The sequence below is a fragment of the Phacochoerus africanus genome, chromosome 5 (genome assembly GCF_016906955.1).
Source record: "Phacochoerus africanus isolate WHEZ1 chromosome 5, ROS_Pafr_v1, whole genome shotgun sequence".
Lineage (NCBI taxonomy): Eukaryota > Metazoa > Chordata > Mammalia > Artiodactyla > Suidae > Phacochoerus > Phacochoerus africanus.
The window spans coordinates 135,697,863-135,714,637 of NC_062548.1; the positions used below are offsets into that span (position 1 = coordinate 135,697,863).

Sequence of the window (16,775 nt, forward strand, 5' to 3'; positions counted from 1 at the left end):
TACTACTGGGGATCAAGAAAGAGGAGCAGCCAGCTCTTGGTGAAGGATGCAAAAAAAGCCTAATCAGGACATTGGCATTGGCAAGGAGCCCAGACGGTGGGAGGAACTTGACGTGGCAGCAGTGGGGCCCAGGCACGCACGGAGCAAAAGGAGGAAGAAGCGCAAAGATGAGCTCCGAAGAAGAAACACTCAGCATCCGGACACTGAAGTCACCCTCTCCCTCGCCTCCTCCCGAAAACACAAAATTACCCCTGAACTGTTCATGTGCACAGCCTTTTGGAAGGTCGGGAAAACGAAAAACCCATCAGAACCTTGATGGCCCAGACCTCAGAGTCCGAACAAAAGCCCGAGAGTCACAGAGGCTGCAGCACTCCTGGGCATACGCACCTGCAGATCCCCCCCAAACGCTTCCCTGGATGGGGATTCCGCCAGCCTAGGAGACCCCCAAACACGTGGTCTGTGGACTCACCTTCACATGCCTCTGGAAAGGAACCGAATCTTTGCAAAACTTCTTCACACTGTTTACAAACCGAGGAGGTGGCATAAATTAAAAAGTGCTGCCTGAACATGGATGGAACTAGAGGCTCATCCTGAGTGAAGTCAGTCAGAAAGAGAAAGACAAACAGCATATGACGTCACTTCTATCTGGAATCTAATATACGGCACAAATGAAGCTTTCCACGGAAAAGAAAATCATGGACTTGGAGAATAGACTTGTGGTTGCCAAGGGGGAGAGGGAGGGAGTGGGAGGGATTGGGAGCTTCGGGTTAATAGATGCAGACTATTGCCTGTGGAATGGATCAGCAATGAGATCCTGCTGGGTAGCACTGGGAACCATATCTAGTCACTTATGATGGAGCATGATAATGTGAGAAAAAAGAATGTGTACATGTACGTGTAACTGGGTCACCATGCTGTACAGTAGGAAAAAAATCATATTGGGGAAATTAAAATTAAATAAAAAAATTTTTAAATAAGAAATGACAAGTGCTGCCTGGCGTCCCACTATGGCACAGTGGGTCAAGGTTGTGACATTGTCTCTGGCAGCGCGGGTTCCATCCCCACCCCAGTGCGGTGGGTTAAAGGTTCTGGCATTGCCACCACTACGGCATAGGTCACAGCTGCAGCTCAGACTCCATCCCCAGCCCAGGAACTTCCATACGCCATGAGTGCGGCCATCAAAAAATAAAAACAAAAACGAATGTTTTAAAAAGTGCTTCTTGCATATAAATTGCTTTATAATCAATGGATCCAAACACACTAGGCCCTCAAAGGACTGGAGAAATTGCAGTCGGCCTCAATTTGGACAGTTTTCAAGGACCCAATTTAATTAAAAGCGTGTGTCAGGAACGCAGTTTGAAATAGGGAAAGGGGGAAAGTATACATGCCATCTTTATAAGTTCACAGAAGAATTAATGAACGCTGCTAACATTCCATTTTTCAGATGGAAAATATTCTGAAAGTGCCAGGTATTGGCAGGGTTGTCCTGACTGCTTAATTACCATATTCGAAGCACTCCAAGGATGAAGGCGCATCACAGGAGCACGGGTCTGTCTCTGCACTTGATTTTGCTGTCGCCGACTTCTGCGCCTGCGACCCACATGACGACAAGATAAACACACTTGGCAGAACCCCCCTGGGCCGGGGCGAGTGGGATCAGCTCGTGGCACTTATCTCTAAGTCACTCCTTGGGTCGGAGGTTGTTTTAAATGCATACATGGGGGATGTGCTTGGGCTGTGGGATGGAAATCCTGTGAAATTGGATTGTTATGATCATTACACAACTACAGAGGTGATAAATTCATTTGAGTAATAAAAAAAAAGAAAAAAGAAAAGAAAAGAAATGCACAAATGACAGCAGGGTTGGAGCCGGAGCGGGGCCATGGGGGTCAGTGCCCAACGCTTACAGGGTTCTACTTGGGATGAGGAGAAAGAGGCTCAAGATCACAGAGGTGCCTACGCATCGCAAATGTGTTTAACGTCACAGAATTTAACGGCAGTGTTGAATTTTTTACGTCCACTTAAAAACCGGTCCAAATGGCCCATTTTATGCTGCGTGTGTTTTACCACCAAAAATCCCCCCCAAGGGACACAGAACCGTCGCGACGGTCAAACATCTGAAACACGTGTTTTCAAATAATGTTCGTGACGAGGTGCCGGACACAACGTCATCACCGTTCCCTGCGGGATCACACGCCGCGGTTTAAACGGCGACTCCAAGCAAACCCGCAACATTTATGAGGCACCCCCTGCATGTCGGGTGCTGCCCAGACCCTGGAGGGATGGAGAGGTGACAAGGGGGCCTTGGCCCCTGAAGGCTCTGGCACTCTAATTGGGGAGGGTGGTCAGGCCAGAAACACCCCCCCCCCACCCGCCCCGAGATACCCACCAATTCAATGTCATTACACATCACAGGATCAGGTTTTCAAACCAAAAGACAAATGAAACGCCAAGGGACACCACTGTCACACACACACAGGCCACTGCGAGGTCAGCTGCATCTCATTTACGTGCGTCATCACCGCCAGCTACGGGGACGCCCACGCATCGCTTGCTCTCTTTCCGATCCCACAAAAACACGGACGGGATTTCAGGGCGGAGGACCTTCGACTCCAGGGGGCGTCTCCACGTTTTTGTCCAGCTCGTGCTGAACCAGAGGGGGAGTCTGTGGCTGTGAGACAACCGAGACACATCCAGAAGGTCGCACAGGATCAGCGCAGCCCCGAACACCCAACACCGCAAAGCAACCGCTGGGGGGACAGACCGCAGGCTGGGACCGGACGCAACCAGCCGGCTTTGCTGGGGAGGAGGAAACGCAGGCGTGGAATGGTTCAAACCCAGGTTCAAAGCCAAGCCTCCTGATGCAGGGGCGGAAGCATCTGTGACGGGCCGTGGACATCCTCTGGCAGAGTGCCGCGAGGGCGACCTGGGAGGCGTGTGACCGGCCGGCAAAGGCTTCACCACGCTCCAGCCCATCTGCCCCACGTCGGTCGCCCCTGTTTGGGCAGGAGAAAGACGTTTGGCTGTTCCCGATCGCCTTCCTTCCCCAAAAGCTTAGGTCCTGGACCCCGATTTCTACAAGCTGGGTGCTTGGGTTCCCCACAACGCCGCTGATACTGCCTGCGTGAGGACCTGAGAGTCAGACCAAGGAATCAAGTCTCCCGGATCCAGGCTAGGGATGACGTCAGGCTTCCGACCCACAGAGGCCCCGGAGGTTTACCTGCAGAGCAAATCCCTAAGGCTGAGAGGGTGAATTTCAACAGCGGCGTGCGCAGACGCTCCAGGGGCTGAACACACTCAATGCAGGCAAAAGGCGGGGTGCGGCTTCCATTGGAACGTGGTGCTCGGTGGTTCCGGGACCGAATCCCAGCAGCGCCCTCTCCTCTACGGCCCCAACGCAAGCAGGTGGCCCAGGGCTCCGGGACCCACCCCAGACACCGTCTCACCTGTCCCCAGCCACGCTCGTCCTCGAGCAGCCGCCTGTGAAAGGCCCGCAACCACCCAGGTACACACAGGCTACCTTTCCCCGGACGCCACCGCCAGGTCAGAAGGAGTTAAGGCTGTAAGGAAGGGAGACAAATCCTTCGAAAGACGATTCCTGCTGTTTTAGACCCTACACTCCTTTTGTGATGAAAAACCTGAAGAAACCTCCGGAGACCCCATGGCCTTTCCCGCAAACGCCCTTTTCCAAGGTGGGAAAAGCCAGGCACCGATTCTGGCTCCGGGCCCCTCCCCCAGGCTCTGGAGTCATCGTCCCTCTTCCCGAACGGGAAGACAGGCAGCTGCGGGGCGGGTTTCAGAGCAGGAACGGACCGCTGGCAAGGCTAAGGCATCCGCGGATTTATTTATACTCCGTCATCAGAACAGACCTGCACTTGACATCCCAGCTCTGCTACAAAGACCCTGCCTGGGGCCAAACAGTTACAAGCCAGAAACCACCTTGAAAAACATCTAGAGATGGAATTTTAAAAACAAATTCCCCAAATCTGTTTCTTAGCTACTCAAATTATTTACACTAAATTTTGCCTTGAATATTCTCACCACCCCCTCAACACCCACACACACACACACAGACACACAGACACACACAAACACACAGACATACACACAGACACACACACGCACACACAGAGCTACGTTAATGAGCTTGATTGTGATTATCTCATAGTGTGTGTGTTTATCAAATTGTACACCTTAAAAACGTACAATTTTCAGTTGCCAAGTCTTCCTCAATTAACAAATAAACATACAAGTAAATTCTGTTTCCCAGGACACGCATTTTACATAGATCAGCCACATAATCTCCTCAAGTACCACAGAAACAAACATGCTTCCTGTGCTGATGGCACATCTAAATCATCTGGATGGGGAGGGAGAAAAAACACAAACCACACAGTGCGTTCTGCACTAGCTCCTGCCGCCATCTGTAAAGCGTGTGCTACGCGCATCCACAGCCAAGACGTGTTGATTACACAGCCCTGACAGCCCACAAAACCAATGTCCACGGTATCCATGACAACATGGTTCCCCTTTCCTTTCACCTCCTCTAAAAAGGCATCTGGGGGAGTTCCCGTTGTGGTGCAGTGGTTAACGAATCCGACCAGGAACCATGAGGCTTGCAGGTTCGATCCCTGGCCTCACTCAGTGGGTTAAGGATCCAGCGTTGCCTTGAGCTGTGGTGTGGGTTGCAGACGGGGCTCTGATCCCACATTTTGTGGCTGTGGTGTAGGCGGGCGGCTACAGCTCCGATTCGACCCCTAGCCTAGGAACCTACGCATGCCGAGGGAGCAGCTCAAGAAAAGGCAAAAAGACAAAAAAAGGGGGGGGGCATCTGGAAAGTTGTCACACAAAAAAAGCTTTCCAGTCTGTGGCTGGAAGCAGAGTACAGCTGATCGGGATCGGAGCAGGCGCCAGGCGAAGGACCCTGCGACTGCTGGCACACAGAAGACCATGGAAGGCGCAGCCCCTGAAGACACACGCGCTGGTCCGATTCTGTCGGAAGGACTGGGCTCTCGGACCCTTTCTCATCACATGCCCGCTCCACCCAACGAATTAAAAGAACAAAGAGATTAAAAGGTGCCTTCGAGCCGAGCTGCTGACTACAAGATAAAAGGAGAAACAACTCACCTTATTGCTTTCAAAATCAGGGCTGTTCCTGTGTGTCTCTTCAGCTTCTTTCACCATCTCCGCCGGTTTCTAGGGAGAAAAGGGCACATCTTAGAGTTCGTTGTCGTCAACCCAGGTCCCGCTCTTGTACAGACGCAAAGAGCGGGTGATGCCGTGTGACTCTCTAACCACTTCTACGGGCAGAGCCGAGGAGGGGCCGCAGCTCGTCCACGGTGGGTGCTCAGGCCCGGGACTGCGTCTGCTCTGCACTTTGACCTCTGGCTCCTCTAAGTGCCAGTCCATGTAATCAAACCGTGGGAGACACCTTTCAGAGGCCACATAAACCCCTCTTGGGTAGAAAGGGGACACTGGTCCCGTCAGACGCCTGTGCCATCCTCAGCGCCTGAGGACCCCAGCCAGCACCCTTCTGCTCCGGGTGCAAGAGCCAGGGCCCAGCTGACCTGCTCCCCACGTGGCAGGGGAGCTCCTCTCCTCGTGGGTTATGTCCCACGTGTCATGACTGGCTGCAAAAGGCAACAGGCTGTCGTGGTTGATGCCCTGGAACCTCCCTCCAACCCCGGGGACAATCCTGTGGTTCTCAGCCCAAAATAAAGGCTCCTATGGGAACAGGTGGACCGGCCAGCCCTCCTCCCCGCACAGCTCTTGTACACCCAGGAGACTCCAGGCCCCGGGTTCACGTGACCTCGGGGGCAGGGGGAGCTTGGGGCCAAGTCCCCGTTGCCTCTTAAGGCCCCTGCCTGGAGGTGCCACCTGTCATCGGTGACGGCAAGTCCTGATGCCACACCTGAATTAAAGTGGGTGGAGAAGCTGGCTCTTACTGAGCCACCAGAATGGGTGTTAGTGACGAGCCCCAAGGACCCGACAACTCCTGCCAGCTGGTGCGCGCACCTGAGCTCTGCCGCTGTGTAGACAAGTGGGTTCAATACGGTCGATCCCATTAGCCCAGACCTTCCGGGAAGTGAGACCCTGACCTTCCAAGCATTTTCTCCCTGCGGTTTACAGGGAGCAGAGACAGCAAGGAGGAAAACTCTGGGCGGGGCTCATATCACACTAAAGACAAGTTCAAGGCACACTTTCACTACAGAACTGCTGTGATGCTGGCCTCTGGCTCATTCCTTGATTCGTGGATCAGAGCCTCCCTGCCTCTCCCCTGAAAAGGCCGCAGGGAGGAAGCACCTCCTGTCCACGTTCACGTGGCTCAAGGTGCCACCCAGAGCCAGGCAACCGTCCTGGGGAAACAAGCCCAGGGCCAAAGGTCAAAGGCAGGTGGAGCCCGAGGAAGACGCCCTCGGGTCCCCCGTCCCCTGCGCTGACCAGCCCTGGAGCGTCTACTCCCGGAAGCCTCTAGACCTGAGACAGGCGGGGGAAGTGTTCCCCCCGGTTCAAGCCACTCTGCTTAGGTTTTCTGCTCTTCGCCACTGAAGGCAGGCTAACAGCGCTGTTACGCTTTGTAATTTACGCACTAGGATCAGAACCCCGCTATTAACCAACGTGCGCTTAGCCTGGGTGACTCTGCGCCTGGAAGCAGCAAAGCTTCAAAGCCCTGCCGTGTTTTGTCCAATTAGACAGTCCAGAGATGACATGGACTTCGGCTGACCTCCTAATTCATGTCTTTTGATTTTGTTTTATGTCTTATTCCGAGCTCATCTCTGAGTGGCGTGAATCCTGGCAGGTGTGGTAAAACTGCATTCTCGTGGATACTAGTCAGATTCGTTTCCACTGAGCCACCAAGTGACCTCCACTCTTTTCAGAGTATTTATAAAAATAAACATAATCTGAAATCTAGCAGAGGCCACTACTTTGGCGACAAATGTGTTCCTTAAATCAGACCCAACTTGAACACCAATGTCTTAATATCTGGATGTCATTTTTTCGCAGATTACAAATGCTAAAAATTGTTCCCTTAGCATTGGGATATAATAACTCAGGACTTTACAGAAAAAGAAGGACAAATACTATATGATATCACTTATATCTGGAATCTAACATACGGCACAAATGAACCTGTCTACAGAAAAGGAACAAACGCATGGACCTGGAGAATAGCTTTGTGGTTGCCAAGGGGGAGGGGAGGGAGTGGGAGGGACTGGGGGGTCTGGGGTTCACAGATGCAAATGATTGCCTTTGGAGTGGATAAGCAATGAGCTCCCGCTGTGTAGCACATGGAACTGTATCCAGTCACTCGTGATGGAACATGATGGAGGAGAATGTGAGAAAAAGAATGCGTATGTGTGTGTGACTGGGTCGCTTTGCTGCACCTGGGGCCCTGCGTTTACACAACCTGCTCTTCATAGAAAATTGACAGAAGCTCCAAACCAACTGTAATGGAAAAAATAAAAATCTCTGAAAAAATAAATTTTTTTAAAAGTTAAAATAAAAGAACTCAGGACTTTAAAATAGAAGCTAGCGTCAAAGACCACTGCTCTCCGAGAGCAAAGGTCACGAGGCAGAGAGTGTGTGTATCACCTTCGAGGCCCCCACTCAAGCTCAGGGGATAAAAACATTGGAGGGGAGTTCCCGGCGTGGCGCAGTGGTTAACGAATCCGACGAGGAACCATGAGGTTGCGGGTTCGGTCCCTGCCCCTGCTCAGTGGGTTAACGATCCGGCGTTGCCGTGACCTGTGGTGTAGGTTGCAGACGCGGCTCGGATCCCTCGTTGCTGTGGCTCTGGCGTAGGCCGGTGGCTACAGCTCCGATTGGACCCCTAGCCTGGGAACCTCCATATGCCGCGGGAGCGGCCCAAGAAATGGCAAAAAGACAAAAAAAAAAAAAAATTGGAGGAGACATGGCAACTGCCACTAAAACCGAAGAGAAACAAAAACACTGAAAACAAATGACAACTTTTTTTTTTTTTTTTTGCTTTTTAGGGCCACACCCGCGGCATATGGAGGTTCCAAGGCAAGGGGTCCAATCCAAGCTGTAGCTGCCGGCCTGCCCCACAGCCACAGCAACTCGGGACCCGAGATGCGTCTGCGACCTACACCACAGCTCACAGCAGCGCCGGATCCTTAACCCACTGAGCAAGGCCAGAGATCAAACCCGAAACCTCATGGTTCCGAGTCAGGCTCATTAACCGATGAGCCACGACGGGAACTCCTTTTTCTTTTCTTTTCTTTTCTTTTTTTTTTTTTTTTTTTTGGCAGGCCTGCATCATATGGAAGTTCCCGGGCCAGGAATGGAACCCATGCACAGCAGTGACCCAAGTCGCTGCCGTGACAACACCCGGCCCTTAACCTGCTGCACCGCAAGGGAACTCCAAAAATAAATCACAATTTCTTAAATGGAGACAGATGCATAGGAAGAGGGAAAGAGGGACTAAAGACTATGACCCTACCCCCGTCACCGTGCTTGACCCCCGTCACCGTGCTTGACCCCGTCACCGTGCTTGACCCCATCAGTAACGTGGTCACTTTCTAACGCCCAGACTCTCAGCCCCTGGTACTCTCGCCCTCTCGCTGTCATCACACTTCCCGCAACTCAGCTCTGAGTCCTCTTCGGGAATCACTTGGTTCAGGACAGGCCGGGTTCAGAGACTACAGCTTCATCCCTCATGACACAGGCACCAAAACCACTTGGTTGACGGAAACGGACCTCAGGCTCGAGTCTCTCGCAAGCCAAAGGTGAGTGTCAACAGAATTCTACAAGGATCTCGATGGCAAAGCTTCTTCTCAAGGATAAGCTTTTAGGACCAGGGCCCTGGATGTAAAGCCACACCTTCCAACAGATGCAGGAAAATGAGCAGCTCTTTAAAATCACCTGCAAAGGTCTCAGGAGGTAGAAAATCCGGTGGCTGACGCAGGAGGACAGAAAAGGGAGGTGTAGGATCGGAAGTTTATATCGCGCTGTGGCCAAGTTAAAAAGAAAACCATCGGGAGGCAGAGCCATTAAACTGGGAGCATCTGGAGTTCCTGCTGTGGCTCAGCAGGTTAAGAACCCTACGTAGCGTCCGTGAGGATGCGGGTTCAATCCCTGACCTTGCTCAGGGGGTGAAGGATCCAGTGTTACCCTGAGCTGCAGCGTAGGTGGCAGATGCGGTTGGATCTGGCGTTGCTGTGGCTGTGGTGCAGGCCGGCAGCTGCAGCTCTTTTGAGCCCTAGCCTGGGAACTTCCAAATGCTACAGGTGTGGCCATATAGAAAAAAAATGGGATCGCCGTAGGAATCAGAGCACAGGTCAAAATGCACAGTAACAGCCGTCTCGGGCCATCAGAAAAACCAAGGCTCAGAGCAGCCGATCACATCCCTTCGCCGCTAAGTGTCTGACATCTTTGCCCCGTATCCCTGCCCCACCTCCGCCCAGCTCCAAGGGGTTCGTGAACCAACTCAGAAGTCCTGGGGGAAGCTTCTAGGCCCTAGAATGAGGGAAGATTAAGGAGGACACAGCGTCAGCCTTGCTCGTCCTCACAAAAAAAAAAAGACGTTACACGACGTCAGAAGCCATGGACAGCCCACCTTCCTCACACACCGAAACCTCAGCTTCGACCTCCACTCGGCACCGGGCGTGCAGGGCACACGGTGATGCTGCCTGGGGGACGCTGGGACCGACCCGCCCACCCTCCGTTATTAACAGACACCGTCAGCCCCAAACCGCAGCCACGCCCTCCGGCCTGGAGGGCTCCTCATCCTGGAGGTTCAACCTCAGCTCGCTCCAAATACACACACCGCTAGTTGGGATGTCATGGTTTGTAACGTGTTACATCTCCAGCCACATGGAACTGGAGAGCGTGTCGGGGGCGGGCACGGGCAGGGTGGGAAAGAATCAGGCTCTCCTGCCAGCACGAAGCCCGTCTCTCCAGAACCGGAGGAACGAAGCCCAGATTAGGATGAAAGTCAGCTCTCTAACCCAACAGTCTAAGGCAAAGGCCAAGCCGTGCCTTGTTGATGATCAAGGAAATTCTAAGGGCTGAAAATGAGTACCTCCCTCTCCTTCCACAGGGAAACCGGTGGCACGGAGCTCACCCAGCCGCAAACAGCGAACTCAGGCCTCCAGGCGTGGGGCCACCCTGGTGTGGCCGCCACCGCCCCCAGGCCAGGGCTGCCCAGGACGAGGGCGCCCACCCCCTGCAATGAGAGAGGTCCTCTGGGCCCCTGCAGGCCACACGTGCTTCCCACCCCAGGACCACCTCCCTCCCTCGCCCTGCAGGAGAAAGCTCCTGGATGCGGCAGAAGGCAGGGCCGACCCTGGACCCGTGGGGCCCAGGGAGGAAAATCACTCGGGAGAAATAAAGTTAACCGAAAGCTCTAACATCGCCTTTAAACGCGAGGACGCCCCGGAAACACTGACTGCGAGCAGCAGGTTCCCCAAGACGCAGATCTCAACTTGCCAACCTGGGCCCGTCCAGACCATCCAATGTCACAGCAGCCTGAAGCTGCTCCCCCAGCTGCTCCCCAGATGCTCCCCAGATGCTCCTCCAGGTGCTTCCCAGCTGCTGCCCCATTAAAGGAGCTTCTTATCTCCTTCAAAGTCACGGAACCTGCTTTAGGACTCTCTCCCGAACTAGAAAGTCTCCACCCCCCAGGCCTGGAGAAACCGATAGACAGAAAGCAGCTCACCAGCCTCTCTCTCTTAGCTCCCCTCCCCCAGTGGCCAGGAGCATCCTGGCTCAGGCCTCCCCGTCTCCCTGACCCCCCCTCACTTCACTGCCCCCCCCACCGGGCCCAAACTGCCCCTCGTGGGGCATCACCCAGGTCTGTCATCCACGCCCCTCTTTCTTCTCACCAGCGGCCCGTGTCCCTCCACGGCCGTGGGCACAGCGGAGACCAGGTACACTCACTGGGGACTGGTATTTACGGTGCCCAAACAGCTGCCGAAATGGTACTCGTCACGGTGGGATTTTAGTTCTGCTTAAAACGGCGTCAGACACGCTCAGTCGCTACCCAGGAAACACATAATAATAGACGAATAATAATATTGAATGTTGGAGGTGGGAGGATGGATGATAAATTTGGTACAAAAGTAACTGCCTCAGAAGATCTAAATGGACATTTCTCCGAAGAAGACATACGGGGATGGCCAAAACCACAGGAAAAGCTGCTCAGCATCGCTCATTATTAGAGGAATGCGAACCAAAACTACCATGAGGTACCACCTTACACCAGTCAGAACAGCCACCATCAAAAAGTCTACAAACAAAAAATGCTGGAGTGTGGGGAAAAGGGAGCCCTGCCACGCTGGGGTGGGAATGTACGCTGGTACAACCGCTATGGGGAACCGTACGGAGGGTCCTCAAAAAGCTAAAAATAGAGTTACCATATGATCCAGCAATCCCACTCCTGGGCATCTAGCCAGAGAAATCACAATTTTTTTTTGTCTTTTTTGGGGCCGCACCTGTGGCACAGGAACGTTCCCAGGGCAGGGGTCGATCAGAGATACAGCTGCCAGCCTACACCACAGCCACAGCAATGAAGGATCCTTAACCCACTGAGCGAGGCCAGGGATTGAACCCACATCCTCAGGGATACTGGTTCATTATCACTGAGCCACAACAGGAACTCCCAAGAAAACCATAATTTGAAAAGATACCTGTATCCCAATATTCACTGCAGCACTACATACAATAGCCAAGACATGGAACCAACCTAAATGTCCATCAACAGAGGAGTGGATAAAGAAGATGTGGTGTGTATATACAATGGAATACGACTCAGCCATCAAAAAGAATGAAATAATGCCTTTGCAACAACACGGGTAGACCTAGAAACGTTCACGTCAAGTTAGACAGTGACAGACAAACGCCATGTGATACCACTCATATGTGGAATCTTAAAAAAAAAAAGGATACGAATGAACTTATTTGCAGGACAGAAACAGATTCACAGGCTTTGAAAAATGTATGGTCACCGAAGGGGACAGGTTGCAGGGTGGGAGGGACGGGCTGGGGGTGGGGGACTGGCACACGTGCACTGAGGTCTCTGGAATGACTGGCCAGCAGGGACCTGCCGGGCGGCACAGAGAACTCTCCCTAATGTTCCGTGACCGCCTGTGTGGGAAACAGTCTGAAGGAGAACGGATGGGTGTGTGTTTAACTGACTCCCTTTGTTGTGCGGCAGAAAAGATCAAACCTTGTAAACCAACTCGACTTCAACACGACATAAAAATCTTTAAAAAGCAGCTGCCTCAAGTGTCTTAATATTGGCCCTATAAACGTCTTAAATGTGCAATAAAAATATTGGGAGTTCCCGTCGTGGCGCAGTGGTTAACGAAGCCGACTAGGAACCACGAGGTTGCGAGTTCAATCCCTGCCCTTGCTCAGTGGGTGAAGGATCCGGCGCTGCCGTGAGCTGTGGTGTAGGTGGCAGACGCGGCTCGGATCCCGCGTTGCTGTGGCTGGGGTGTAGGCGGGCAGCTAGAGCTCCGATTCGACCCCTAGCCTGGGAACCTCCATATGCCGTGGGAGCATATGGCAAAAAGACAACAATAAAAAACATATATATATATTTAAACAGTTTAGGTTTTAAGATAAGACCAAACTCTTTGGTCATTTTTTGGTCTCGCGGAAGAAGAGGAGAAATAACGTCATGAATGACAGAAAATACAACCGGACACACGAGAACTGTCTCAAAATGCTGAAGAGAAGTGGGAGGTTAGTACATTAAGGGGGGGTCGAACACTTTTTAAGCATATCCTGGAAAAAAACCAGCACAAGTTAAGAATAAATGACAGGTGAAGAATGAACAGTTCTTGAAAGGGGAGCAGAAAAGCTCGCGGGTCACTGGGCTGGGGGCGCGTGCAGGGCCAGGACCTACTCTATTTAATGGGGATAAAAACGAGATTCAGATGCTAATGTTGGCCTTTTCCAGAATGTAAATTCTTTTCTCAAAAACCAACGATTGGAAATGCACCTGCAGGCAGACAGGAGGCAACGTCAGCATCTAGCGATTACCCCGCCCAGGCTCCCGTGAGGTGCTGGGATGGGCCCCGGGGGCTGTGAGTCCTGCCTGCACCAGGTGGGGGCAGAGCTGGGCTGGAACCAGGCCTCCGACTGGCCAGGGCCTCTGTCTGCTCCTGCCCGGCCCCAGGCCTCGCTGTCAGCCCCTTCCTGTCTCGCAGGACCCCACCCACTCCTGCGTGAGGCCAGGAGGAGGGGGACGGTGAGTGAGGGTCCCCGGTGCACCAGACCCTGGACCAGGCACTTCCATGTGCATGGCGCCCCTCAGTCCCCATGCAGACCTGCTCGGTGGCATCACCCGTCGCAGGGCTAGGGAGGCTGAGGCCTGGGGTGAGAAAGCCGGGAGGAGGAGGCAGACCCACCACTCCTGAGCACATGTCTGACTACACCATCCGATCCATCGTCCATCGCTCCACAGAGACGGCTCAGGGCCTCCCAACTGCCAGGAACTCTGCCAGGAACAAGGGCTGCCGACGTGAGCAGAGCAGAACCCTGTTCTCACGGGGCTTACAGCTTAGTGGGGGAGGGGAGGGTCTTCAACTAATGACAAGGCCAGACATGCACAAACTTCGACAAGCGTTAGGAAGGGTCCTGGCAGCAGAGGAGCCTTGCGGGGGAAGATGGGCCGCCAGGAGAAAAGGATGAGCAGCAGCTCCCTGGAGGGATAAGGAGCATTCTAGAAACCAGGGAAGGCTGGGGGGTGGGGCTGGGGACGAGATGCAGGCAGGGCCACAGAGCAGGAGCAAGAAGGCGCTGGGCACTGTCACACACAACGCCCGCCACCCACCTGGTCCACAGGTACGTCCACGGGCACGTCCGGGGCCTCCTTGATTTCCAGCGCACCTGAGGTGTCCTCGTCAAGAGTCTGGGCTTTGTACACGCCGCCATCTGCGGGACATCGACAAGGCTTTCAAACCAATGTCCATTTTCCCTTTTCTGACCCAAAGTTATAGGTCGCCATCGCAGAGCTTCCTGTGTCATCGTCAGATGGCCTGGCCCGGGGACCCCTCTGTTTCTCCATCGCTCCTGATTTTGCTTCAGTCGAGGTGCTGGGCTGGGAGGCCCTCGACCTCCGCACTGCCTGCCTCCGTCCGGGTCTGCGGGAGCCCTCCCCCTGGGGTCACGGTCATTCCTGCATCCCGGCCGCCCTGGGACTCGGGCCACAATGAAACACAGTGAATGTCTGATGTCTGTGTGTCCGGCTCTTTCAGTGAGAAATACACGCAGAGCAGCCCACCAGCCACCGACGTCGGAGCTTAAGGACACAGAGATGCACCCGCGACAAAAACATTCAGCACTGGGCTTGGACAAAGGAGAGCAGGCGCTGGACACTGCAAGGCTCTCAACTGGATTGACAGATAAAATCCTCTAATTCCATGACTGGACTATTAAATGCTTATAAACCTCCGAGGTCCTTGAAAAGGTTGTCCTCGAAAAGGTTGTCCTCCCCCAATCAGAAGCAAGAGGCGGGAGTTCCCGGTGTGGCTCAGCAAAAATGAACTCAACTACTATCCATGAAGATGAGGATTCGATCCCTGGCCTTGCTCAGTGGGTTAAGGATCCAGCATTGCCGTGAGCTGTGGTATGGGTGGCAGACTCGGCTCGGATCCCACGTTGCTGTGGCTGCGGTGTAGGCCAGTGGCTACAGCTCCGATTTGACCCTAGCCTGGGAACGTCCATATGCCGCAGGTATGGCCCTAAAAAGACAAAAAAAAAATTTAAATAATAAAAATCACTTCTGAAGTTTAATCTTTTTTTCTTTCCTTTTTTTGGCCACATCCCTGGCAGATGGAAGTTTCTGGGCCAGGGATCAAATCTGAGCCACAGCTGCAACCCACACCACAGCTGCAGCAACACCAGATCCTTAACCCCTGCTCTGGGCATCAAACCCACACTGTGTAGAGAGAATGCTAGCTCTTTAACCCATGGCATCCCAGTGGGAACTCCATGAAGTTTAACCTTTTCAATGCCTCTCAGACTGGGTTCCCTTGTGGTTCAGTGGGTTAAGGATCTGGCATTGTCACTGCTGTGGTGCAGGTTCGATCCCTGGCCCAGGAACTTCCACATGCCATGGGCTTGGCCAAAAAAAAAAAGAGAGAGAGAGAGAGAGTCTCTCACACTCAAAGAGTGGACCCAAACAAATCGGGTGGCTCTTGTGTCCATGTTTGGTTGCTGTGTGGGTTGGTCGTTTTCTGTGTCACTGGTCCTTAGGGGAGGAATGCCCGCCCTGGGGTCCGCAGGGCCCACAGGATGCCTGCTACAGTCCACCTGAATCGCGGAGGCTTCGGCAGGTGAATCCCACGGCCTGCCGCCCTGGGACTCTGTGTCTCTGTTCTCCTTGCCGTAGCCTGAGTAAAATCAGAGTTATGAGTCAGGTTGTTTCACCAGATAGTTATAACCACCTCTTCGCAGAACAAAACTGGCCTGAAAAGCACACCCTGGACCCGGCAGCGGGGGCACTGGGGCCGTGACGTCGAGTTCACGTACCTGCCCTGCTCGGCGTGAAAGGTTCTCCGTTTGGCTTCTCTCCCTCTTTGGCATAAAAAACAGAATCCTGGGTTTGGGGTGGAAAGCTGTCAGGGGTTTGCGTTTCTTTCTCCTTGGGCTCCTCCTACCGTACAAATTAAGAATAAAAAGCAGGTCAGCACAGAGGCGAACAGTGAGTCTTAGGAGCCATGTGGAGGGCAGCCAGGAAAGGCACAGGCCCATCGGGTGGGGTGGGGGGGGGCAAGGAGGCTGGAAGCCCCGCTTCTCGCACCATCTGGACCGTGGGGCTGCCTGCATTCCTCTCCCTAAAGTGGCAGCAACGCTCCCCCCTCTCCTAGAGAAGAGAGGCCCATTCTCGTCCTGCAGGAAGGTGGCCACGTGCCGCCTGGAGGATGAAGGGCTGCCTTGGCAGGGGGACAGGCCGGCCCTCAGAGGTCCCTGGGGTGTTAGACACACCCCTACCACCTAATAAAAACCGTTTCGACAAGGACGACCGCGCCATCCCTGCCGGAACCTCTGCACAGGACGGAGCATCTCTGGTAAAAATGAGACACATGGCAGACGTGTGTTGGGTTACGATGGAGGGGAACTGGGATTTTTAAAAAGTCTATAAACGGTAATAATAAAGCATAACTGGATCACAGGGCAGATGAACTGACTCGTAGCACCACCCCGAGTCTCCGCCACAGGACAGAATTCTGGTCCAATTCTGAGTTCCCGTCGCAGCGCAGTGGTTAACGAATCCGACTAGGAACCATGAGGTTGCAGGTTTGATCCCTGGCCTTGCTCAGCGGGTGAAGGATCCGACGTTGCCGTGAGCTGTGGTGTAGGTCACAGATGCAGCTCAGATCTGGCGTTGCTGTGGCTGTGGTGTAGGCAGGCGGCTACAGCTCTGATTTGACCCCTAGCCTGAGAACCTCCATATGCCGCGGGAGTGGCCCTAGAAAAGGCAAAAAGGCAAAAAATAAAAATAAAAAAATAATAAAAAAGAATTCTAGTCCAATTCCATCCCCTCTTTACACACAAGCCATCTTTTTTAGATCTCCTTTCTTTCTATCTTTACTGAAGTATCTGGAAGCAAATTCAGGCAAAACTATATAAAGAGCTGTTTGTCGTGATCTCATGAAGAAAATGTCAAACCAAAACCACCTACCTCGTACCGTTTATATAGGGCATCATACGTGCATTATACAAACCACCAGGGTTTTTTCCCTGGTGGCAGCGAAGGTGTGAAAATAGTTCTTTAGCCATATAGCAGAGCCAAGTAAGATCTT

At 53.2% G+C, this 16,775-nt stretch overlaps 1 protein-coding gene across 1 annotated transcript in view; it reads right to left on the bottom strand.

Moving 5' to 3' along the window:
* Positions 1–16,775, bottom strand: part of DCDC2C (doublecortin domain containing 2C) — a 79,312-nt gene that overhangs the window by 13,520 nt on the left and 49,017 nt on the right. The window contains exons 7-10 of the mRNA XM_047782829.1: positions 15,502–15,568; positions 13,802–13,902; positions 10,085–10,186; positions 5,128–5,196 (exon numbers count right to left, since the gene is read on the bottom strand). Of these exons, the coding sequence (XP_047638785.1) occupies positions 5,128–5,196; positions 10,085–10,186; positions 13,802–13,902; positions 15,502–15,568 (339 nt within the window). The remainder of the gene's footprint in view (positions 1–5,127; positions 5,197–10,084; positions 10,187–13,801; positions 13,903–15,501; positions 15,569–16,775) is intronic.